General features: G+C 41.5%; 1 protein-coding gene across 2 annotated transcripts; it reads left to right on the top strand.

Annotated features, from left to right (window-relative positions):
* Positions 1–1,366: 1,366 nt before the first annotated feature.
* On the top strand, positions 1,367–26,707 carry tm16h (Transmembrane protein 16H). Of its 2 annotated transcripts, none has more exons than NM_001165326.1 (17): positions 1,367–1,513; positions 9,353–9,463; positions 10,080–10,212; positions 10,504–10,642; positions 10,762–10,858; positions 10,961–11,077; positions 11,290–11,417; positions 13,676–13,837; positions 14,637–14,789; positions 21,552–21,678; positions 22,349–22,404; positions 22,539–22,613; positions 22,718–23,389; positions 23,643–23,834; positions 24,167–24,298; positions 24,787–24,897; positions 25,341–26,707. In NM_001165326.1, exons 1-17 carry the CDS (start codon positions 1,444–1,446, stop codon positions 26,013–26,015), a joined length of 3,150 nt encoding a protein of 1,049 aa, NP_001158798.1. In that variant the 5' UTR covers positions 1,367–1,443; the 3' UTR covers positions 26,016–26,707. The 2 variants fall into 2 exon arrangements, with proteins under 2 accessions (NP_001158798.1, XP_014045200.1); XM_014189725.2 differs by lacking the exon at positions 1,367–1,513 and adding an exon at positions 2,066–2,236.
* Positions 26,708–26,824: the final 117 nt, after the last annotated feature.

The following is a 26,824-nucleotide window of genomic DNA, read 5'->3' as shown; positions in this document are numbered from 1 at the left end:
TGGATTATTAAACCATTGTTATTTTGACATTGTCTGCATCTGGGTCTTACCTTCTTACCTGATTAATTTGAGATGACCCAGTCATCTACAAGTTTAGTACTGCTCAGAAGCCTGGTATCTTTTCATATTTAATCGTCAAGTTATTGTAGGCAATTTAAAAAGTATACTGAATTCCTCACTTGCATTGCAAAATGAATGTTACAATCCTATTTAAATGAAGACTAAACCAACATTTACAATGAATACTTAATACAAAAGCTTTTTCCTTTACATAGACCAATGGCCTCTCCCCAACAAGATTATCAATCATTCTCAACGGCAATCCAGTTGGATTTTAGCATGTCACCAGACTAGATTTACTGTACTCAAGCCCATTGATTAGCCATCAACCAGAAAGCCCCAATGCCTATGGTATTCTGCCAGAGTAGGAAGAGACAGAGCATTTACTCTGCTCAGCAGCAGCACTGCTACCTGGGCCCATATTCATAAAGCATCTCAGAGTAGGCGGGTGCTGATTTAGGATCAGTTTTGCCTTTAAGATCATAATGAATATGATTATATGGACAGGCGGGACCTTAACACTCTGACTCTGAGACACTTTATGAATACGGGCCCAGATCCTTTACCCAGTGTTCCCTGTAGGAGTTTAGTTACGGCTTAAAGGTAGCAAGCAGGCTGGCACCTCATCGGGATGTCCTGTCTCTTCCCCTTTATACCAACAAGAAGCGTCTGTCTTTCTCACACTTTAACACGACTGCTCTCTAGCGGCCATGACATTGTACTGCAGGATCTGAAAGTATAACGGCATTGAGAAGTATCTCCTATAAATCGGTGCCCCCAGGGGGGCTTTTTAAACCCTATGAACTATATTTATTGCAAATAGGGGTTTCTCATAGGTCTTTCCAAAGAGACTCTTCGTGAGCATCTATAATAATGACTTGCAGATCACATCATTTTGATGAGAGGTAAAGGGTCCTTTTGAGATAAAAGTACTCAATCGTTTGTTATTTTGGCTCTACAATACAATCAGGGCCCGTATTCATAGTGTCTCAGAGTAGGAGTGCTAATCTAGGATCAGTTCTGTATTTTAAATCATATTAATGAATGAGTTACATGGAAATGGGGGACCTGATCATAGATCAGCATTCCTAATCTGAGACTATTTATGAATACAGGGCCAGACCTTCTCCATATGAACGAGAGAGAGAGAGAGAGAGAGAGAGAGAACCTGTTACAACCAAACACTTTCTGCCAGGTTCAGGTCATAGCACGAACAGGTAGGGTAGGCGGGAATCACCAACCCTGTTCATACAATGCTCATACAACATCACCTTCCATAGTTGCAGCGCTGTCTTTTAATGCACCATGATCGTGACGATTGGGGCACCTGATCCCACCGCGTCTGTAAACAGCACCGCGGACGACGACAGGGTAGGGGCGAGGATGGTGCCCACTGAAGACAACAAGATAACTAAGCAAAAACAGACATATTCAATGTCGTTCGGTGTCCTGGGTGAGTGTCTTGAGGAATAGAGTATTTGTCGTCGTGAGGTGCGTGAATTCAAGTTAGATGGTTGTAGGGAGGAAAAATGATCAATGCTATTTGCGGTGGTACTAGACTATGATGCAGTATTCTCAAACATTCACGCAAAATGCCATTTACCCCAGTACTTGAGGTTAATCACATACACCGTTCATATTAGACTACATGCCACGTTTGTTTTTGTTTTTGGTGCGTCGCGTCCGGTAGCATTGTGCGCATTCCGATGAGCAGGGCCGAATGTGGCAGCTGTCTTCTGTGGTCCCACAGGTGTAGCCTAGCCTATGGGTCCAAGGCATTTCAGTCAATTATATTGTTATGATATCGGCTATGTATTGTAATAAATAATGGATTACATTATTTATTTCAGTAGTCTAGCAGTCAAACAAGGGGGTTTAAACGGAAACTGTACGATTAAAAGCTAAATATTTCATGTTGGATTTGAGTAGCCAAAAGTGGCTATTTTATTACAACTTTGTCCTGAAAAAACTGGATTGCGCAATGTGCATACATTAAGCAATCACACACATGTCTTACACGTCCACACTTCTTACGCAAATAATCCGTACACAGTATCACAATATCACAGCTAGCCAGCCAGCAGTTATCAGAACCATCACGGACGCGTTTTACCGCACTTCCTTTTGTTTTTGAAAATTCTGTCACAACGTGGTGGAGGCGAGAGCTAACTGACTGGTATGTTTTGCAATGGTTGAAGAAAGTCATCGAAGAGCAGTAGTGCCAAAAAACTGTATGGCACAGGACATGGCTTTATTATAAATTTGGAGATGGAGATCAACCTGGTCTCAGAGCATTTGGTATTATTCTATATGTAAATCCGAGACACTCTATTTAGACCATTTGTGGATGACCATCACACATTTCGTATGATATGTTTAGAATTACGATTTGTGTTATATAGATAATGAAGTGGCAAAACTCAGAATATGTTGCAAAACTCAGAATATGTTACAAATTCTCAAAACGTACAATATGGTACGAAATTTTCTGAACGTATGCTATGTTACGAATTCTAGCTAGGTGGCTAAGTGGCTAACGTTAGCTAGCTCGCTAACATTAGCAAGGGGTTAGGGTTAAGTTTAAGAGTTAGGTTAAAGGGTTAGGGTAAAGGGAAGGGTTAGCTAACATGCTAAGTAGTTGGAAAGTAGCAAGTAGTTGAAAAGTTGCTAATTAGCAGAAATGCTAAAGTTGTCCGTGATGGGGGATAATGACTCAATGCTCAGGGCCTGTATTCATAAAGCATCTGAGAGTACAGTGATGATCTAGGATCAGTTTGGCCTTTTCGATTATAAATCAGCTCTGCTACTCTGAGACGCTTAATGAACACAGGCCCAGATATGCTATTGGATGAGGGGACATGGGGATAACCCACATTCAGTAGGCTTTGGACTGCATTTCTACAATTTTTACTGTCAGAGTATTATCCGCCATTCAGTACACACACACACACACACAAAAAATTGGCCTGTAATTTATATTGGGTAAATTGTGTTGATCATAAAGTAAAAGTGTTGTTTAGGAAAAGAGCACCACAGTAAAGTCAGTAGGTACAATCAAAGGAACATGACCCCATTTCCTATATCTGCTGATAGATGGCTTTTGACACGTTGCTACTAGTAGACCTAGCAGTCCCAGCACTATAGCAGTACCTAGTATAGCGCTGTCATAGGTTTAAACGGTGTTGGCAGTGAAGATAAAAGTATACAATTTAGTTGTGTAAGAATGGGGAAGGATAGAGTAGTTAATGCTGTTCATAACAAAAGCCCTACAGTGGCACCTGGTTAGAATGACAAGATTAATTTCACTTCACAATCTAGACATGGCTCACACGTTAGGGGAGGGAAAGAGGATACCTAGTCAGTTGCACAACCGAATGCGTCCACCGAAATGTGTCTTCTGTATTTAACCCAACCCCTCAATCAGCTTAGTGGTGTGTGTGTGGGTGTAAATGTGTAAGAGAGAGAAAGAGAGCAAAAGAAAGTGAGACAGAGACAGAGTAAGTGAAAGAGAGAGAGACAGAGAGATGGCAGGGAATTTTAGAGGACAGGACAGGACATGTCAGTAACAGAACATTTATGGGATTGCCAGTCAACAATTCTCATTCTTATTTTGTGTCATATGGTTTGACTGGATTAAGTTGGACACTTTAAAATCGGCAGATCCTGTGTTTAGTACCTCCCATGTAGTGGTTGGTTTTCAATTGCAGTGCTCCAAAGCTACCATACAAGTACTGCAGCTTAGTAGAGTAAATACTGTGAGCCTAATGTTCTGTTGTACAAACAACTTAAATACACAGACCCTGTGTTGTAGAAGAGGAGCCAAACTCTTTTTCAATCATGCCAATGTAGAAAATGATCATGTTGAATACTTTCTGATTTGGGTTGATCTGTGTCCATTTCTAACTTTCAGACAGCGGAATACAGTAACAAACTGCTTTGGCCTTGTTGATGGGCAGAAGAGTGGGGAAGCTGACAATGAGGATTTGGCATTTTGGCAGAATCCTCCCTCTCTCCATCTGTCACCACCCATGTCAATCAATCAATCAATCAATCAATCAATCAATCAATCAATCAATCAATCAATCAATCAAATGTATTTATAAAGCCCTTTTTACATCAGCTGATGTCACAAAGTGCTGTACAGAAACCCAGCCTAAAACCCCAAACAACAAGCAATGCAGGTATACAAGCACGGTGGCTAGGAAAAACTCCCTAGAAAGGCCGGAGCCTAGGAAGAAACCAGGCTATGAGGGGTGGCCAGTCCTCTTCTGGCTGTGCCGGGTGGAGATTATAACAGAACATGGCCAAGATGTTCAAATGTTCATAGATGACCAGCAGGGTCAAATAATAATAATCACAGTGGTTGTAGAGGGTGCAACACGTCAGCACCTCAGGAGTAAATGTCAGTTGGCTTTTCATAGCCGATCATACAGAGTATCTCTACCGCTCTTGATGTCTCTAGAGAGTTGAAAACAGCAGGTCTGGGACAAGGTAGCACGCCCGGTGAACAGGTCAGGGTTCCATAGCCACAGGCAGAACAGTTGAAACTGGAGTAGCAGCACAACCAGATGGACTGGGGACAGCAAGGAGTCATCAGGCCAGGTAGTCCTGAGGCATGGTCCAAGGGCTCAGGTCCTCTGAGAGAAAGAAAGAAAGAAAAAGAGAGAGCATGCTTAAATTCACACAGGACACCGGATAAGACAGGAGAAATACTCCTGATATAACAGACTGACCCTAGCCCCCCGACACAAACTTTTGCAGCATAAATACTGGAGGCTGAGACAGAAGTGGTCGGGAGACACTGGCCCGTCCGACGATACCCCCAGACAGGGCCAAACAGGCAGGATATAACTCCACCCACTTTGCCAAAGCACAGCCCCCACACCACTAGAGGGATATCTTCAACCACCAGAGGGATATCTTCAACCACCAACTTATTATCCTGAGACAAGGCCGAGTATAGCCCACAAAGATCTCCCCCACAGCACGAACCCAAAGGGGGGCGCCAACTCGGACAGGAAGATCACGTCAGTGACTCAACCGACTCAAGTGACGCACCCCCCCTAGGGACGGCATGGAAGAGCACCAGTAAGCCAGTGACTCAGCCTGTGTAATAGGGTTTGAGGCAGAGAATCCCAGTGGAGAGAGGGGAACCGGCCAGGCAGAGACAGCAATGGCGATTCGTTGCTCCAGTGCCTTTCCATTCACCTGGGCCAGACTACACTCAATCATAGGACCTACTGAAGAGATGAGTCTTCAATAAAGACTTAAAGGTCGAAACCGAGTCTGCGTCTCTCACATGGATAGGCAGACCATTCCATAAAAATGGAGCTCTATAGGAGAAAGCCCTGCCTCCAGCTGTTTGCTAAGAAATTCTAGGGACAGTAAGGAAGCCTGCGTCTTGTGACCGTAGCGTATGTGTTAATATGTACGGCAGGACCAAATCAGAAAGACAGGTAGGAGCAAGCCCATGTAGCTTTGTAGGTTAGCAGTAAAACCTTGAAATAGCCTTAACAGGAAGCCAGTGTAGAGAGGCTAGCACTTGGGTAATATGATCAAATTTTTTGGTTCTAGTCTAGATTCTAGCAGCCATGTTTAGCACTAACTGAAGTTTATTTAGTACTTTATCCGCGTAGCATGGATTAATTTTTCAGCATAATTTTTGGACAGGAAGTTTCTGATTTTTGCAATGTTACGTAGATGGAAAAAAGCTGTCCTTGAAACAGTCTTGATATGTTCGTCTAAAGAGAGATCAGGGTCCAGAGTAACGCAGAGGTCCTTCACAGATTTATTTGAGATGACTGTACAACCATCAAGATTAATTGTCAGATTCAACAGAAGATCTCTTTGTTTCTTGGGACCTGGAACTAGCATTTCTGTTTTGTCCGAGTTTAAAAGTAGAACATTTGCCGCCATCCATTTCCTTATGTCTGAATCACAGGCTTCCAGGGTGGGAAATTTTGGGGCTTCACCATGTTTCATCGAAATGTACAGCTGTGTGTTGTCCGCATAGCTGTGAAAGTTAACATTATGTTTCCGAATGACATCACCAAGAGGTAAAATATATAGTGAAAACAATAGTGGTCCTAAAACAGGGCCTTGAGGAACACCAAAATGTACAGTTGATTTGTCAGAGGACAAAACATCTACAGAAACAAACTGATATCTTTGCAATAGATAAGATCTTAACCAGGCCAGAACTTGTCCGTGTAGACCAATTTGGGTTTCCAATCTCTCCAAAAGAATGTGGTGATCGATGGTATCAAAAGCAGCACTAAGGTCTAGGAGCACGAGGACAGATGCAGAGTCTCGGTCTGACGCCATTTAAAGGTCATTTACCACCTTCACAAGTGCAGTCTTAGTGCTATGATGGGGTCTAAAACCAGACTGAAGCGTTTCGTATACATTGTTTGTCTTCAGGAAGGCAGTGAGTTGCTGTGCAACAGCTTTTTCAAAATATTTTGAGAGGAATGGGAGATTCGATATAGGCCGATAGTTTTTTATATCTTCTGGTTCAAGGTTTGGCTTTTTCAAGAGAGGCTTTATTATTGCCACTTTGTGTGTTTGGTACACATCCGGTGGATAGAGAGCCGTTTATTATGTTCAACATAGGAGGGCCAAGCACAGGAAGCAGCTCTTTCAGTAGTTTAGTTGGAATAGGGTCCAGTATGCATCTTGAAGGTTTAGAGGCCATGATTATTTTCATCAATGTGTCAAGAGATATAGTATTAAAAAACTTGAGTGTCTCCCTTGATCCTAGGTCCTGGCAGTGTTGTGCAGACTCAGGACAACTGAGCTTTGGAGGAATACACTGCTGCTGCTTTTTAGTTAGCTTTGCAACAGTATCAAAAATACATTTTGGATTGTTCTTAATTTCCTCAATTAAGTTGGAAAAATATGATGATCGAGCAGCAGTGAGGGCTCTTTGATAATGCACGATACTGTCTTTCCAAGCTGGTCGGAAGACTTCCAGTTTGGTGTAGCGACATTTCCGTTCCAATTTTCTGGAAGCTTGTTTCAGAGCTCGGGTATTTTCTGTATAGCAGGGAGCTAGTTTCTTATGACAAATGTTTTTTTTTATGGGTGCAACTGCATCTAGGGTTTTATGCAAGGTTAAATTGAGTTCCTCAGTTAGGTGCTAACTAATTTTTGTACTCTGACGTCCTTGGGAAGGTGGTGAGAGTCTGGAAAGGCGTCTAGGAATCTTTGGGTTGTCTGAGAATTTATAGCATGGCTTTTGATGATCTTTGGTTGGGGTCTGAGCAGATTATTTGTTGTGATTGCAAACATAATAAAATGGTGGTCCGATAGTCCAGGATTATGAGGAAAAACATTAAGATCCACAACATTTATTCCACTGGACAAAACTAGGTCCAGAGTATGAATGTGGCAGTGAGTAGGTTCGGAGACATGTTGGACAAAACCCACTGAGTCGATGATGGCTCCGAAAGCCTTTGAGTTTTTCTGTGGACTTTTCCATGTGAATATTAAATTCACCAAAAATTTGAATATTATCTGCCATGTCTTCAAGGTCCGATAGGAATTCAGGGATCTCAGTGAGGAACGCTGTATATGGCCCAGGAGGCCTGTAAACAGTAGCTATAAAAAGTGATTGAGTAGTCTGCATAGATTTCATGACTAGAAGCTCAAAAGACGAAAACGCAGTCGTTTTTTTTATTTGATTGAAATTTGCTATCGTAAATGTTAGCAACATATGGTCACATATGGTCACTAGTATAACCAGGAGGTGAGGCCTCATTTAACACAGTAAATTCATCAGGCTTAAGCCATGTTTCAGTCAGGCCAATCACATCGATTATGATCAGTGATTGACTATAACTGCCTTGGAAGTGAGGGATCTAACATTAAGTAGCCCTATGTTGAGATATCACAATATCTTTCAGTAATGACAGGAATGGAGGAGGTCTTTATTCCAGTGAGATTGCTAAAGCGAACACCGCCATGTTTAGTTTTGCCCAACCTAGATCGAGTTACAGACACGGTCTCAATGGGGATAGCTGAGCTAACTGTCTAACAGCCTGCTGTCTGGCCTGCACCCTATCTCATTGTGGAGCTAGGGGAGTTAGAGCCCTGTCTATGGTCGTAGATAAGATGAGCACACCTCCAGCTAGGATGGAGTCCGTCACTCCTCAACAGGCCAGACTTGGTCCTGTTTGTGGGTGAGTCTCAGAAAGAGGGCCAGTTATCTACAAATTATATATTTTGGGAGGGGCAGAAAACAGTTTTCAACCAGTGATTGAGTTGTGAGACTCTGCTGTAGAGCTCATCACTCCCCCTAACTGGGAGGGGGCCAGAGACAATTACTCGATGCCGACACATCTTTCTAGCTGATTTACACACTGAAGCTATGTTGCGCTTGGTGACCTCTGACTGTTTCATCCTAACATCGTTGGTGCCGACATGGATAACAATATCCCTATACTCTCTATACTCGCCAGTTTTAGCTTTAGCCAGCACCATCTTCAGATTAGCCTTAACGTCGGTAGCCCTGCCCCCTGGTAAACAGTGTATGATCGCTGGATGATTCGCCTTAAGTCTAATACTGCGGGTAATGGAGTCGCAAATGACTAGGGTTTTCAATTTGTCAGAGCTAATGGTGGGAGGCCAGACCCCGTAACGGGAGGAGTAGAGACCAGAGAAGGCTCGGCCTCTGACTCCGACTCGTTGCTTAATGGGGAGAACCGGTTTAAAGTTTCTGTCGGCTGAATGAGCGACACCGGTTGAGCATTCCTACAGCATTTCCTTCCAGAAACCATGAGAAAATTGTCAGGCTGCGGGGACTTTGCTAGGGGATTTATACTACTATCTATACTTATTTGTGGCACAGACGCTGTTTCATCCTTTCCTACACTTAAATTACCCATGCCTAATGATTGTGTCTGAAGCTGGGCTTGCAACACAGCTATCCTCGCCATAAGGCGTTCTCCTTTATATTATGAGTACAGCGATTGCAATTGGAAGGTTCATGTTACTACTTGGCTTCGGCTGGTGGAAGTCCTGACGATAAAGCTTCCGTGTGAAAAAGTTGAATGAAAAAAGTTGAGCGAAGAAAAAAATTAAAATATGAAACGTTAATTAAAAAGTAAAAACCGTAAAGTTGTCAGGTAGCAAAGTAAGGTTAGCAACAAACCGCACAGCAGCACGTAAACAAGTCTACAAATTAGGACCGGAAATGATGTCCCCATTACACTGCACTGACTGATGTGGGCTATTCTTACCCTCCATCTGTCTCTCTTTCTCTCTCTCCTCCCCTCTACCTCTTCCCCTTTAGATAAATTGTTTGGGAAACGCCTCTCGCAGGCCAGACAGTACATCATGTCCCATAAATCCTGGCTGAAAATGGTGCCCACGGAAGACTGTGATATCCTAATGACATTCTCAGGTACGCTAAATCACCACCTTCACCTTCCACGGTTCAGTCCCCTCAATCATGATGGGAAACTTCGAGGGGAGTCTTATTGGCCGATGTGGGCAATGAGCCAATCACTCGTTGATGTGACACAGAACAGTCTGCAGGGACTATTGAATAATATCCATTACTTGTATGTTTGTTTCAGAGTTAGGCACTCTATGGGTTTACACAAATGGATCTCATTAGTCAAAGCAAGTTTCCCACATGGATCCCAAATAGGGTTGGATATGAATCATTGCTCTCATTCTTGCAGGATGGGATGAAATGAATACCCCATACCCCTAGGGCGGTTGCCTCATTTGATTGTATTGACCTTTTCATGGGTCCACCCTCCCACGGTTACCATTGCTACCTCTGTCAAGCATTGAAGAATGTTGTTGTTGCAGCCTCCTTATTTGAATGTTCCAAGAGTCTGTGATCAGTCTGATGAATGACTAGAATGTCAAGTGTTAAAAAATGTCAAGAATCGAATGACTGCGACAGAGGTTCAGTCCTAATTCATGGCAATTGGGCTGTGGCTGTATATAGATTTAAATAAATGAAATACAAATGCTGACATCGAAACTGCTAATTTACTCCTTTCTAGACACCATAGACGACCACACCTTGCTATGGCTGCTGAACCACATCCGACTGGGAATCCCACAAGTTACAATCCAGATCCGACAGCATCAACACACACAGGGCTACGCATTCTTTATTACAACCACATTTGAGAAGTAAGACACTCCACTTCTTACATGACATTTATGTCGGAAATGTAATGGTTAAATGTTAATTATATGGTCGTTACCTAATATTGTTACCACATCATTCGTAAACATCACATTCATAAATAGCGGCCTGGTTCCAGATCTGTTTGTGCTCTGTTGAAATGGTTGGTTTGACAATGACCATAGGAGGAGTTGACAAGACAGAACAGTCAGATATGGGACCAGGTAAATAGCGTCTGAAACAGGACTGTCAAATAAAGCTTGTGTCCTACTCCCCTCTTCTCTTCCTCTCCTCAGCTTGCTGCGTGGTGCAGAGCTGACGGGGATGCGCAAAGTGGTCAAACCACAGTATGGAGGTGGAACACATAGGTTTTCCTGTGCAGAGGACAATATATACGAGAACATAGAGAGCGAGCTGTGCTTTTTCACCTCCCAGGTTCGTATCAGTTATGGCTATGATCTCCAAACATATTTAAACAGCTCTGATATATGTCCTGTTGCTGATTTTGACCTTGTTCCCTCAAACTCTGTGGTTGTGTTCGATCTTTTCTTCAGGAGCGTCAGAGCATCATCAAGTACTGGCTGGACAACCTGCGAGCCAAACAAGGAGAAGTCCTTCACAACTTCCACTTCCTGGAGGGACAACCAATCAGTAAACAGTTGTTTTTGTATTTCATCATCGCCTGACTCTACAGCATCACAATAAAATCTGAGACAGCTTTGTTATTGACTGATAACTATGTGTTCATCTCAGTTCCAGAGCTGATGGCCAGAGGAGTAATCTATCAAGTGTTTCCTCTACACGAGCAACGGATCCTCAGTCAGCTGATGACGTCATGGGTCCAAGCTGTCTGTGAGAGACAGCCTTTGGGTGAGCAGCACCTGTTGAGACAATATAGCATGCTTAATTGTTACAATTAATTGATCATTCTATCATAGAATAAAATAATATCATTTGCACTATAAATACAATATCAATGGAAAGATACACATTTCTTAAAAATATAATTTACTAACTGAAGCCAATAACCCATTGTGTCTGTCTTTGTCTGTCATGTTGTTGGTGTCATGTCTGTGTGTCAGATGACATCTGTGATTACTTTGGGGTGAAGATTGGCATGTACTTTGCCTGGCTGGGTTTCTACACCAACTCCATGCTGTACCCTGCAGTCATTGGCTTCCTGCTGTGGATCCTGGCTGAGGCTGACCAGGTAGGTGGTGCAGCATCACATTACCTAATGGAGATCTCACACTGGTCAATATACACTACCGGCCAAAAGTTTTAGAACACCTACTCATTCAAGGGTTTTTCTTTATTTTTCTATTTCCTACATTGTAGAATAATAGTGAAGAAATCAAAACTATGAAATAACACATATGGAATCATGTACTCTAGTAACCAAAAAAGTGTTAAAGAAATCAAAATATATTTGAGATTCTTCAAATAGCCACCCTTTGCCTTGATGACAGCTTTGCACACTCTTAACCAGCTTCATGAGGTAGTCACCTGGAATGCATTTCAATTAACAGGTGTGTCTTCTTAAAAGTTCATTTGTGGAATTTCTTTACTTCTTAATGCGTTTGAGCCAGTCAGTTGTGTTGTGACAAGGTAGGGGGGTATACAGAGGATAGCCCTATTTGCTTCTTACCATGTTATGAACAGCGCAAATAAGCAAAAATAAATGACAATCCATCATTACTTTAAGACATGAAGGTCAGTCAATACGGAACATTTCAAGAACTTTGACATTTTCTTCAAGTGCAGTCGAAAAAACCATCAAGCGCAATGATGAAACTGGCTCTCATGAGGACCGCCACAGGACAGGAAGATCCAGAGTTACCTCTGGTGCAGAGGATGTTCATTAGAGTTACCAGCCTCAGAAATTGCAGCCCAAACAAATGCTTCACAGACTTCAAGTAACAGATACATCTCAACATCAACTGTTCAGAGGAGACCGCGTGAATCAGGCCTTCATGGTCGAATTGCTGCCAAGAAACCACTACTAAAGGACACCAATAAGAATGAGAGACTTGCTTGGGACAAGAAACCTGAGCAATGGACATTAGACCGGTGGAAATTTGTCCTTTGGTCTGGAGTCCAAATTTGATATTTTTTATTCCAACCGCCGTATCTTTGTGAGACGCAGTGTGAGTGAAAGGATGATCTCTGCATGTGTATTTCCCACCGTAAAGCATGGAGGAGGAGGTGTTATGTTGTGGGGGTGCTTTGCTGGTGACACTGTCTTTGATTTATTTACAATTCAAGGCACACTTAACCAGTATGGTTACCAAAGCATTCTGCAGTGATACGCCATCCCATCTAGTTTGGGCTTAGTCGGACTATCATTTGTTTTTCAACATGGACAATGACCCAACACACCTCAAGGCTGTGTAAGGGCTATTTTACCAAGAAAGAGAATGATGGAGTGCTGCATCAGATGACCTGGCCTCCACAATCCCCTGACCTTAATTAAATTGAGATGGTTTGGGATGAGTCGGACCGCAGAGTGAAGGAAAAGCAACCAACAAGTGCTCAGCATATGTGGGAACTCCTTCAAGACTGTTGGAAAAGCATTCCAGGTGAAGCTGGTTGAGAGAATGCCAAGAGTGTGCAAAGCTGTCATCAAGGCAAAGGGTGGCTATTTGAAGAATCTCAAATATAAAATATATTTAGATTTGTTAAACACTTTTTTGGTTACTACATGATTCCATGTGTGTTATTTTATAGTTTTGATGTCTTCACTATTATTCTACAATGAAGAAAATAGTAAAAATTAAGAAAAACCCTTGAATGAGTAGGTGTTCTAAAATTTTTGACCGGTAGTATACCTGTCAATAGTGCAGTCTTAGAAAAAAGGGTTCCAAAAAGGTTCTTCAGCTGTCCCCATAGGTGAACCTTTTTCGTTCCAGGTACAAGCCTTTTTGGTTCCAGGTATAACCCTTTTGGGTTCCATGTAGAGCCCTTTGTGGAAATGGTTCTACATGGAACCCAAAATGGTTCTGCCTGGAGCAAAAAGGGATATCCCTGGAAACTAATTTGGTTCTTTAACCCTTTTAGGTTCTAAGTAGCACCTTTTTTTCTAAGACTGTATCATACACAATGTAGTTTAGCCTAGTCCATAATCTGACAATGACATAGTGTAGGAGTTTGCAAGATAGCACAAACAGATCTAGAACTAGGCTACATGTAGCTACCATACACAGTAGGAATTCACAGTTTTACATTACAAATGGCTCACTTGTTGGAATCTATTTGTATGTGTTTTCTCTCCTAATCACCACATAAAAATTCATGTGAAAAAATATGGATGTGTTGGCCTAGACTACAAAACTGTATTTCACCCACCATAGCACCATCTCTGTGCTCTTTGATACATGTCCAGTGTTATTATTTGTTGATATTTAGTAGAAAGATTCCCCTAATCTGTTGTATCTCATGTGGCTCACCCACTTCTCTACTCCCCCACAGACCAGCCAGGACATCTGCTGTGTGGTGTTTGCCCTCTTCAACGTGGTGTGGGCGACACTCTTCCTGGAGAGGTGGAAGCGGAGAGAAGCCGAGCTAGCATACAGGTGGGGGACACTGGACACTCCTGCCGAATCCCTTGAAGATCCTAGACCCCAGTTTCGGGTGAGCGTCCTGTTATTGCATCCTATTCATTCAGAGTTAGGCCGAGATTCAATCTGGGCACGTTGTAGAGCACTTGACATTTAAAGATACTTTCTGATTGAGCTGAAATCTGCCCTGTTTACCATGAATGTCTGCAAGCGTTGAGAACATTGCCTTTAAAAGACACATTGTTGACAGCGCTCTACAACGCATCATAGATTGAATCCCGATCTTAGATTACTACCAGTGCTGTTTGGTTCCTTCAGGACAATGGCCAAAGTACAAATTCCATCAGCAACCTCATACAGCTGTCACAGGGCCAGAGTTTAGGGGTCTACAGGGCCAGAGTTTAGGGGTCTACAGGGCCAGAGTTTAGGGGTCTACAGGGCCAGAGTTTAGGGGTCTACAGGGCCAGAGTTTAGGGGTCTACAGGGCCAGAGTTTAGGGGTCTACAGGGCCAGAGTTTAGGGGTCTACAGGGCCAGAGTTTAGGGGTCTACAGGGCCAGAGTTTAGGGGTCTACAGGGCCAGAGTTTAGGGGTCTACAGGGCCAGCGTTTAGGGGTCTACAGGGCCAGAGTTTACGGGTCTACAGGGATAAGTAATATGAGATATAGGTTTGGAGAGTGTTGTGTGAATTCCAAGGGTTAGAGGCAGGGTTCATGCCTCCTGGGGTTTCTAAAGGGGCAGTTGTCTCTGTCCTCCTCAGGCCCGGCTAACTCAGTTGGTAGCGTGTGAAACTCTGGGTCGTGGGTTCGAGCCCCACTTTGGGAGCTAGCATTTTAGTTGGTGTGTGTCTGACTGTGTGTTTCTGTTTTTCAGGGTGTAAAGCGGTGTAGCCCCATAACAGACTGTGAGGAGTTTTACTACCCACCCTGGAAGAGGACGATTTTCAGGTGGATGGTCAGCCTCCCCATCTGTCTCCTCTGTCTCTGCTTTGTCTTCCTGGCCATGCTCGTCTGTCTGGAGATGCAGGTAAGAGACATAAATCAACAGAAAATAGCTATATTGACATTTAAAGGCATTGGTAAACGCTGCATATGTCAGCACAGTAGGAAATTACCTTTAAATTTAAACCGTGCTACAGATTGAAGCAAGCCCTTAACCATCGGAATCAAACATGGTCCACTATTGAAGTATTGAAAGAAGGTTGAGGACTGCAACTTAATTCTCTTTAATAATATTTATTGTTGACACGTTTCAAAGGAGCTCCTTTGTCAAAAAACACTAAGTATCATTAGGGCTCGATTCAATCCATATCGCAGAAGTTCAGCAGTACAGTATAGCGCCAAAAAAATGTACATGTAATTTCCGATTGAGCCGACATACTGTACAGTGCATTCAAGACCCCTTGACTTTTTCCACATTTTGTTACGTTACAGCCTTATTCTAAAATGGATAAAAACGTTTTTTTTTTCCCTCATCAAATCTACAGACACTACCCCATAATGACAAAGCGAAAACAGGTTTTTAGAAATGTTTTGCAAATATATTAAAAATAAAAAACAGAAATACATTATTTACATAAGTATTCAGACCCTTTGCTATGCGACTCGAAATTGAGCTCAGGTGCATCCTGTTTCCATTGATCATCCTTAAGATGTTTCTACAATTTGATTGGAGTCCACCTGTGTTAAATTCAATTGATTGGACATGATTTGGAAAGGCACATGTGCAATGAAATCTAATTTTATTTGTCACATGAGCCGAATACAACAGGTGTAGACCTTACAGTGAAATGCTTACTTACAAGCCCTTAACCAACAATGCAGTTTTAAGAAAAATACCTAGAAAAATAAGAACTAAAGTAACAAATAATTAAGGAGCAGCAGTAAACCTATCTATATAAGGTTCCACAGTTGACAGTGCATGTCAGAGCAAACACCAAGCCATGAGGTAGAGCTCCGAGACAGTATTGTGTCGAGGCACAGATCTGGTAATGGTGACCCAAACATTTCTGCTGCATTGAAGTTCCCCAAGAACACATTGGCCTCTTATCATTCTTAAATGGAAAAAGTTTGGAACTACCAAGACTCTTCCTAGAGCTGGCCGCCCGGACAAACAATTGGAGAAGATGGGGCTTGGTCAGGGAGGTGACCAAGAATGTGATGGTCACTCGGACAGAACTCTAGAGTTCCTCTGTGGAGATGGGAGAACCTTCCAGAAGGACAACCATCTCTGCAGCACTCCACCAATCAGACCTTTATGGTAGAGTGGCCAGCCGGAAGCCACTCCTCAGTAAAAGGCACATGAAATCCCGCTTGGAGTTTGCCAAAAGACACCTAAAGGACTCTCAGACCATGACAAACAAGATTCTCTGGTCTGATGAAACCAAGATTGAACTCTTTGGCCTGAATGCCAAGCGTCACGCCTGGAGGAAACCTGTCACCATCCCTACGGTGAAGCATGGTGGTGGCAGCATCAGAGTTTTTCAGCACCAGGGACTGGGAGACTAGTTATAAAATGTGTGAAAAGTTAAGGGGTCTGAATACTTTCTGAATGCACTGTATGCAACTTTTGCCGTAAATGCAGTCTCGACTAACGTGGGAATATGTCCATTAAATTACAATCGCTCTATAGGATCCCTTAGTGTCAGTTATGATGAGTGTGTACTGCCGTTTAAATCACTAGGAACCTAATTAACTTTTCAGCGATAAGCGCTTTTAAGATCAAAGATAATGGCTCAAGGGTTAATTAACCTGTCTTTAAAAAATATATATATATTTTAAGGGGTGGGTCAGCTTAATATTGCAGAAAGAATATTGCTTCCATCAATGTAATTGTCTGCATCATTTCCAATCCCCCATATATTTTTTGGGGTAAATATATATATCCATACACGCATGCATACATATACACATATATACATACACATACCTATATAGCCTCTCTGGGCTAGGCGGGACGAATTCGTCTCACCTATGTAACAGCCAGTTGAATCCTGTGGCGCGATTTTCAAAATCTTTGAAATGCTATTACTTCAATTTCTCAAACATATGACTATTTTACAGCTATTTAAAGACAAGACTCTCGTTAATCTAACCACACTGTCCGATTTCAAAAAGGCTTTACAACGAAAGCAAAACATTAGATTATGTCAGCAGAGTACCAAGCCAGAAATAATCAGACACCCATTTTTCAAGCTAACATATAATGTCACAAAAACCCAGAAGACAGCTAAATGCAGCACTAACCTTTGATGATCTTCATCAGATGACAACCCTAGGACATTATGTTATACAATACATGCATGTTTTGTTCAATCAAGTTCATATTTATATCAAAAACCAGCTTTTTACATTAGCATGTGACGTTCAGAACTAGCATACCCCCCGCAAACTTCCGGGGAATTCGCTAACAATTTATTAAATTACTCACGATAAACGTTCACAAAAAGCATAACAATTATTTTAAGAATTATAGATACAGAACTCCTCTATGCACTCGATATGTCCGATTTTAAAATAGCTTTTTGGTGAAAGCACATTTTGCAATATTCTAAGTACATAGCCCAGGCATCACGGGCTAGCTATTTAGATACCCGGCAAGTTTAGCACTCACCAATATCAGCTTTACTATTATAAAAGTTTGATTACCTTTTGTTGTCTTCGTCAGAATGCACTCCCAGGACTGCTACTTCAATAACAAATGTTGGTTTGGTCCAAAATAATCCATCGTTATATCCGAATAGCGGCGTTTTGTTCGTGCGTCCCAGACACTATCTGAAATGGTAAATCAGGGTCGCGCGCATAGCGCAATTCGTGACCAAAAAAATCTAAATATTCCATTACCGTACTTCGAAGCATGTCAACCGCTGTTTAAAATCCATTTTTATGCCATTTTTCTCGTAAAAAAGCGATAATATTCCGACCGGGAATGTCCATTTAGCTAAACAGAGGAAAGTAAACAAAGCTTTCGGTCGACGCGGGCACGAGCCTGAGTCTCACAGTACTGTAACCAGCCACTACCCAAACGCGCTACTTTTTTTCAGCCAGAGCCTGCAAAGCCACGATTCAGCTTTTTACCGCCTTCTGAGACCCTATGGCAGCCGTAGGAAGTGTCACGGGACAGCTAAGATCCTCACTCTTCAATAAACAGAGACAAGAAGAACGACACCTTGTCAGACAGGCCACTTCCTGAATGAAACCTTCTCAGATTTTTGCCTGCCAAATGAGTTCTGTTATACTCACAGACACCATTCAAACAGTTTTAGAAACTTTAGGGTGTTTTCTATCCATATGTAATAAGTATATGCATATTCTAGTTACTGGGTAGGAGTGGTAACCAGATTAAATCGGGTACGTTTTTTATCCGGCGGTGTAAATACTGCCCCCTAGCCCTAACAGGATAGACATACATACTTTTTTAAAGAATATACCTTTATTATTCCCCGCAAACCCTACCACCGATCCCCCAATTGGAGTAAACTAATAAACACTTCGGCTTTTACTTTCAATTTATTCATCTTATACACATTTTACAGACACAGTCTATTTTACAATAGTTCTTTTTTTGTTTGTTTTTAGTCCTTCCTCTATTTCTGATGTCCATCCAGTTTGATTTCTATTTGTAACTGTGCTATTTCACAAAAGTTCTGAACCTATATACATTTTACAGACTCCGTATGTTTACTATGTTTATCTTGTTAATAGTCCCACCCTTCAGCTCCATTCAACCCCTCCCATCTATCTCTCAACACCATACATTTCGGATTTCTATTTGCCATATATTTTTCAACTGTGCTGTGATGCTTCACAAAACAATTGAACCTTTCTATTCTCATAGCTTCCACAGATTGCAAATCAAAAATAAACATTTTTGCTAAAATAATTGTTATATTATTGATTGATTGACTATGGCTTTTCAAATCACCCAGTATTGCTATTTGCAGCGTTAGTTCTAGGAAAATGTTGCAATTCTTCAGCCATTCCTGGACCTGTGACCAAAAACGATCTACATATGGACAATACCAAAATAAATGATCTAATGACTCTGCCTCCTCACAGCAAAATCTGCAGAGCTGGGAAGATTGTATCCCCCATATATATAACATTCTATTAGTTGCAAGAATTTTGGATAGTAATTTAAATTGAAAAGTTTGAAGTTTTGATTCCGGCTTTGTTTTGCGTATCAATTCATAAACCATGTGCCATGGAATGGGTACATCGAAAATTTCCTCCCAACCATTCTGCAATTTTATATGGCACAGCTGTCAGTTTGGTCCTTAAATGAAATTGGTATATGTTTTTATTTATCACACTTTGCTTTAACCATTTATGTTCTTTAATACAGGGCTGACATACAAGTTCCTTACTTTTTTCCCCTTCTACTTGCGTCTTCCATTTTTGTGGTAATGCTGCAATTAATTGGTTGTAATTTTGGATAGAGCAGACATTTCCATAAGTCTGTGTTAGCTGCATGTGTGACATCACTCCACCAGTCCTATTTATAATATCATTCACTAAAATTATACATTTTTTAAACATTTCTTCGAAAAATACCATTTTTTTTATCAATTACTATATTTGAATTTAACCACAATATTTGTTGTATTATTTGTTCTGTCTTTTCAGGTGGATTAAACTGAAATTGCAACCAACTTTCTAAGGCTTGTTTAAAAAATAAAGATATTTTGGAGATTATTTCCTTTTCAAACAACCGAAAGTGGGCAGGTGTAATCTGAATAAATGGAAAAGGGCCCTTCTTGAACATAGGATGAGACATTCATACCAATTTACCAGTTTGGATTTAAGTATAACTTTTGTATGACTGATGCCTTTAGTGAGAAGTCTAATGCTTTAATATTTAATCATTTCTGCCCTCTGAATTCATATTCGTTATATAAATAGGCCCTTTTAATTTTATCTGGCTTGCCGTTCCAAATAAAATTGAATATTTTTTGTTCATATCATTTAAAAAGCAGGTCACTAGGTGTAGGCAAAACCAAAAGCAAATGGGTAAACTGTGATATGACTAAAGAGTTAATCAGGGTGATTTTTCCACAAATAGACAGGTATTTTCCTTTCCATGGTAGCAAGATCTTATCTATTTTTGCTAACTTTCTATAAATATTTATTGGAGTGAGATCATTTCTTTCTTTTGGGATTTGTATACCGAGTATGTCCACATCTCCATCAGACCATTTAATTGGTAAACTACATGGTAATGTAAAATTAGCATTTTTTTGTGATCCAATACGTAAAACCACATCATAATTTGGTTTTAATCCAGAGAGGATAGCAAAAGTATCTAGATCATCTATGAGGCCGTGGAGAGACTCTAATTGTGGTTTAAGAAGAAAACATGAATCATCGGCGTACAATGACACCTTAGTTTTTAAGCCACGGATTTCTAATCCCTTAATATTATTGTTTGATCTAATCTTAACAGCTAACATTTCGATGGCAATAATAAATAAATATGCCGATAGTGGACAACCTTGTTTTACTCCTCTAAATAGTTTAAAACTTTCAGAGATGTAGCCATTATTTACTATTTTACACCTAGGGTTACTATACATAACTTTAACCCATTTTATAAGAGATTCCCCAAAATTGAAATATTCTAGGCATTTATATATAAACTCCAGTCGTACTTTATCAAAAGCCTTTTCAAAATCAGCTATAAAAACCAGGCCTGGTGTCCCTGATATTTCATAATAGTCTATTGTTTCCAGTACTCGTCCAGGTAAAAACCTGTCTGATTAGGATGAATAATATCTGACAATACTTTTTTAATTCTATGCGCCAAGCATTTTGCTAGGATTTTTGCATCACAACACTGAAGTGTAAGAGGTCTCCAATTTTTTAAATGGACTGGATCTTTATATATACCATTTGGGTCCTGTTTCAGTAATAATGATATCAGACCTTCTTGTTGCATGTCTGATAATCTACCATTTTATATAGGAGTGGTTAAAACATGCTAATAATGGTCCTTTGAGTATATCAAAAAAAGTTTTGGCTACTTCCACTGGTATGCCATCCAGCCCTGGAGGTTTCCCATCCTTAAAGGCCCCAATTGCATCAAGCCATTCCTCCTCTGTAATTTGGCCTTCACATGAGTCTTTCTGTACAGATGTTAATTTTACATTATTATTAGGAAAAAAATCCTTACAATTAGTTTCAGGTTGTGGAGATGGAGGAGCCTGAAATGAAAATATATTCTTAAAGTACTTTACTTCCTCTTTCAAAATATAATTTGGTGAATCATACGTGACTCCTTCATCTGTAACAAGTTTTAATCCATTTTTTTTGTAGCATTTTTATATTGAAGATTGAAAAATTATTTGGTGCATTTTTCCCCATATTCCATCCAGTTCGCTTTATTTTTATAATATATTGCACTGGATCTTTCTTGAATAAGTTCCTTTCTTTTTGTTTTTCCTCTAACTTATTCTGTGCCTCTATGGTACCGTTTTTATTGCTATCTAACTGTACTGTTAGTCCTTCAATTTCCTTTGTTAATATGGATTCTTTTGATCTAAATTGCTTTTGTTTTATAGATGAGTACTGAATTGCATGACCTCTAAAGGCACACTTAAAAGTGTCCCATACAATTAGGGGATCTGCTGTACGTATGTTATGTCTGAAAAAGTCAGTTATAAATTCTTCTGTCCTAGTTCTAAACAATTGATCATCTAGTAGGCTTTGATTAAATTTCCAATATCTAATTAACCTGTCTTGCTGTAATTAAATACATCTATTTTTTTGGTTGATCTCTTCTTTCTTTTTATAGGAGTTTGTGATGGAAATTAAGGAATTACCCAGTATCACAAGATTCATTCCTAAAATTTTTCTGGCCGTCGTTGTGACTATATGTGGTGAGGTGTATAGGAAGATCGCCCATTGGCTCAATGATATGGGTAAGCCGTTCAGCTGAGATTCACTAATATGAGCAACAGGTGAGGAATGATCGGCGCAATGAGGTAGTCTCAAAAACCCGACTTAGGCAACAGCGACTAGGATCTGGTTTCAATGATGGACTCTTTATGACATAGATGAACTACATCACTGCCTACATCGCTACTTTATCCGCTTAAATAAAATACTAAATAGTAGCTAGCAAGATTGAGATCACAGAGGTTATTTTTAGAGTGCATTTCACAAGTGGCTAGTTTACATCAACTACCTTCACTAAAACAACTGTAACAGTTTAGCCTGCAAACTTTGGTTTTGAATTGCCACATTCTGGCATGTCTGCCTCGTGGTTTGATGGGAGTCTCCGGAATATTTTCCCCTGAACGACGTAGGCAGTGATATAGTTCCTCTATGCCAAAGATTCCATCATTGAAACCAGACCCTGTGTGTTGCCTAGGGTCAGGTTTTCCAGACTAGCAGTGAGGGCCCGACTCAGAGTAGAAATACTGATCTGGGATCAGGTCCCTCCCTGTCCATGTCATCTACAAGGCAAACGCTTTACGAATACTGTCTCTGATCTCTTCAGGTTTAGTACAAAGTGATCATACAGGTTTGTTCAGTAATCAGTATCAAATGGAGCGATGTATTTTAATGATTCTTATCACTTTGTTACAGAGAACTACAGACTTCAGAGTGCCTATGAGAATAATCTCATCATTAAAATGTTTTTTGTAAGTTAGACTTTTCATGTTTATTTTATTCCTACTGTTCTCTATTATCCAAAGGGTGTATTATTGACTAACACTGTTGTATATATGTTTAGAAATGTCATGTCTCATTCAGACTCCTTCTCTTCATTTTGCAGTTTGAGTTTATAAATTCTTACCTTAGCCTTTTCTACATCGGATTCTACCTCAAGGACATGGAGCGACTAAAGGAGGTAAAATCTGTCAATTAGGTTTGAATAATGGAAAACATGATTGAACAAAATTATTCTCGCTTAAGAACAGCAATAACAGAATCACTCAAACGGTCTCTTCACAGATGTTAGCCACTCTCCTGATCTTCCGCCAGTTTCTCCAGAACATCAAGGAGGTGCTCCAGCCTTATCTGTACGAGCACCACAAACTAGGAGTATTTACCCCCAAGGTCGTGTGGGAGGTTCTCCAGGCCATAGTGATCAAGTACAGCCGCCTGGCTCTAGGAAAGGCCCAGGCTTCATGGACTATCCAATCCCTGCTAGGCCCCAAAGGCCTTGCCACACATCCTGTGAATGGACAGACAGAACAGAACAAGAGAGGAGATCTAAAGGCTGGCTACAGGTTCACAGAGGAAGAGTGGGACATAAATGACACACTGAGGCAGCGGAAGATTAGCTTCAATGAGAAGGTGGACGTTGCCAGGGACGTTGCCATGGCGACCCAGCCTGAGGACAGCTTCCCGGAAGACAGTCCCACGATGGTGGAGGAGGGCATGGATCCTTCCAGCATCTTTGAGATGGGCGACGATGACAGTGACTATGAGTTATCTGAGACCAAGGAGACCAAGGAGACTAGTGTCTCCCCACCAAGTGGCTATGACACGGTAGTATGTCAGAGACGGAAAAATCCAATCCCAGAGAAAGAATCCACAAAGTCCTGGATTGACCCTCCTGAGGAGCCCAAGTCTGTCATCCTCACCCAAGCAGAGATGGAGAGCTGCATGCAGACATATGAGGTATGGCTTAGTTGTCAGATCTGTTCTTGTGAACTGGATCTGCTGTCTGTGTATCAATGCAACACAGTGCATTAGTTTTATATTGTACACATGTTTAGTTGCATTTGAATGGACTTGAGTTAGTATTTGGTGCATACGAAGCCCGGCGTACAGTGCATTCAGATTTGAAGTGAAAAGTGATTTAAACACAAATGCAATTCAATGACAGCCCATGCAGTTATATGACTTAGATTTTTTACCTCTGACCCAACAGGACACCCTGCAGGACTACCAGGAGATGTTCATCCAGTTTGGCTACGTCGTGCTCTTCTCCTCTGCCTTCCCATTAGCTGCCATGTGCGCACTCATCAACAACATTATTGAGATCCGGAGTGACGCCTTGAAGCTCTGTACTGGCCTGCAGAGGCCCTTTGGCCAGAGGGTGGAGAGCATCGGACAGTGGCAGGTTAGTGGTCGCTCACATCTGGTCTCGTATTCAAAAGACATCTCTGAGTAGGAGTGCTGATCTAGGATCACCTGTAATCTTATTCATTATGATCTAAAAGGCAAGAATCATCATAGATCAGCACTCCTATTCTCCAAGTATGAGTTTATCCTGGTACAGTATGTCCCAGGGCATATATTCAAATACATATTTACCTCACCTGCAATTAAGCTTAAACTTAGAGAACCATTTTAAAATCATGCAATTCTTCAAAAAAGCAAGACAACAGCTATTTCTTTCATAAAGATAATTTCCCTCTGAAATATTTTAATCTCTTCTCTTTCTGTGTGCAGACTGCAATGGAGGCCATGGGCTTGATAGCCATCATGGTGAACTGTTACCTCATTGGCCAGTGTGGTCAGCTGCAGCGTCTCTTCCCCTGGCTGAGCCCAGAGATGGTCATCATCTCCATCGTGGTACTGGAGGTAAAACACAATGCAGTGGACATTGTGTTTTAGCACCTTTCTCAAAACCAAGGAGGCTGTATATAAATCACACAGAGTACTGACTATAAAACAATGCGGGGGGGGCTGCTGTCTAAGCACAAGTCAACAGCCTTCACTCAAATAGGGCATTTCGTTTTGAAAATCAATTTCAGCGTTGTACAATAATGTAGATGCATATTGTGCTGTCTTTTAAACTTGAAAAAGACTTGACAGGTAATTGAGGAACAAGAGCTGCTGAAAGGCATGCGCCCAACGTGGGGCTCGTACCCACAACCCTGTGATTAAGAGTCTTAGGCTACACCAACTGAGCTAGCCGGCTTGAAAAGATCAAGCAGCTCCCTCTACACATCACACACACAGCATGGCATCATCACACTCTTTCCACTCTGGTATAGATAAATTACACTTTTCTGGGTTTTTATGTCACTGTTTGCTCAGTCTGTCCTTTGTTGTTTTGGGACTGACAGCATTTTGCCATCCTCCTCAAATACGTCATCCATGTGGCCATCCCTGATATCCCTGGATGGGTCGCAGACCAGATGGCCAAACTGGAGTACCGTCGAAGGGAGGCTTTCAAGGTACAGTTGCATAGGTTGAAACACTTTTGGCTAAATCCACAGAGCAAGCTGTTATATACTGTCCGTGTCTATCACTATCATCCTCCAAGTTTGTGTCCTTTATGTGTCTTTTCTTAGCGTTTTTAAAAAATCTTTGAATCGTGTATGCCAGCATTAGGCTTCATACAGACACTGTAGTATGTTTGAGTCCATCAGGGCATCCTTTTGTACTGAATGTATCAAAAGGATATGCCTCTGACACTTCACTTGAACTCTCCAGTAACGTTGGCCTACATAACGATGTCATTATAATTTAATTACTTAACAGATTTCATACAGTCATGAAAGATGATGTCAGCATATGGTGTTTAACTTTACACAGTCATGACACAAACTAAAGCTGGTCATAGAAAGTGTCTGCTCTCTTTATGCCACATATTGTATATTACCTTGTTCCTATGCAGAAGCACGAGCATCAGGCCCAGCAGCACTTCCAGCAGCAGCTGAGGAGGCGGCGTGAGGAGGAGGAGCTGCAGCGTCAGGCTGAGCTCCAGGCCGAGGCCCGGCAGGAGAGCGAGTACCAAAAGGCTGACCACCAGCACCACCACGACAAGACCCAGGGCAAGCCTGGGGACAAGCCCAAGAGACCCAGCTCTCTGCTGGGCAACAACAACGTGATGAAGCTCAAGCAGATTTTCCCCCAGCAGGGGAAGTTCTCTACGGGCACAGCCCGATCCCCTCAGTCCCCAACCGGGGCAGAAGCAAAACTACCAGGTTTCCTCAGCTTCAAGTTCCGGAAGTCTCCGGAGTTGAAGAAGGAGCCGTTGTCAGTAACACCAGCGCCGGGGACCGTGGTGACGACTGCTTCCGTGAACCAGGAGAGGTCTCAATCCCCCAGCAGGACCTTCAGCCCAGGGAAGCTGTTCAGCTTCAGCAGGTCAGAGGGCGCAGTGGTGTGTGCGAACGGGGCTCAGCTGTCCAAACCAGGTGATTCTGGCCCCCAAGCCGCTCCTAACACCCAGCCCACCAGGCAGGACTTGAACACAACTCCGTCAGGCGAGGAGCTACCCTCGTCTGAGAGCGAGAAGGGAGAAACGAGACTATCTAGCGATACTGACAACTCTGGCTCCAAGTGTTAGTCCATCGTCATGGCAACATGGAACGTTTAAGAAAGGGAAGCAGAGTACGATACATTTTTATCCTTGTTAAAATGTCACCATGTTAGATTCAGAGTACGATAAAATTGTTATACTTGTTAAAATGTCACCGTGGTAAATGCACTTCCTGTAGGTCATCCTGAACAAGCTAAATTATGAAATGTAAGGTCAGAATGCAGCTGGTTTTGGGATAATTCTCCACAATCCAAATGACAGTAAATATAGGCTATATCTGTTCTATATACTGACTGTATAAGTGGATACTATGTACAAATTGTAACAGTTTAACCCCTTGAATGAAGCCCAAGTACCGTCATTAAATACAGTTATAAGACTGCATGACCTGTGGTTCTGATAATCATAAAGCATTCCTGTAAGATCTGGATGGCAGTTTCCATTAAAGATTTTGTCTATCCATTCATCAGATTTGATGTCTTAAAAGCATGGTGAATCATCTGCATGCCTGAAATAAATGTCTTCAATTATTCAGCACCTTCTAAACCAAGCCATCATATATTCCTGCAATAGGACAGAATAAGTACATTCACTGTGACTGTAAGAGATATTCTATTTTTCTTGACTTTGTTTTTCTATGAATTATTTTATTACATGAAGTAGTGAATGTACCTCAATGATGCAAAACACACTTCAATAAACTTCATCATGAGACCACAGAAAATGTAACGCATCACTTTTTTAACACAGCTGCCATGGCAACTTTACCACGTAGCCTGCCAATTCCTGTCGTCTGTAGTTATATTAATTTACTAGCCACCTTTGCGTGTATGCAA

This window comes from Salmo salar, chromosome ssa03, assembly GCF_905237065.1.
Source record: "Salmo salar chromosome ssa03, Ssal_v3.1, whole genome shotgun sequence".
Lineage (NCBI taxonomy): Eukaryota > Metazoa > Chordata > Actinopteri > Salmoniformes > Salmonidae > Salmo > Salmo salar.
The sequence above is the reverse complement of the archived record's forward strand: the minus strand, read 5'-3'. Positions and strand labels throughout refer to the sequence as shown.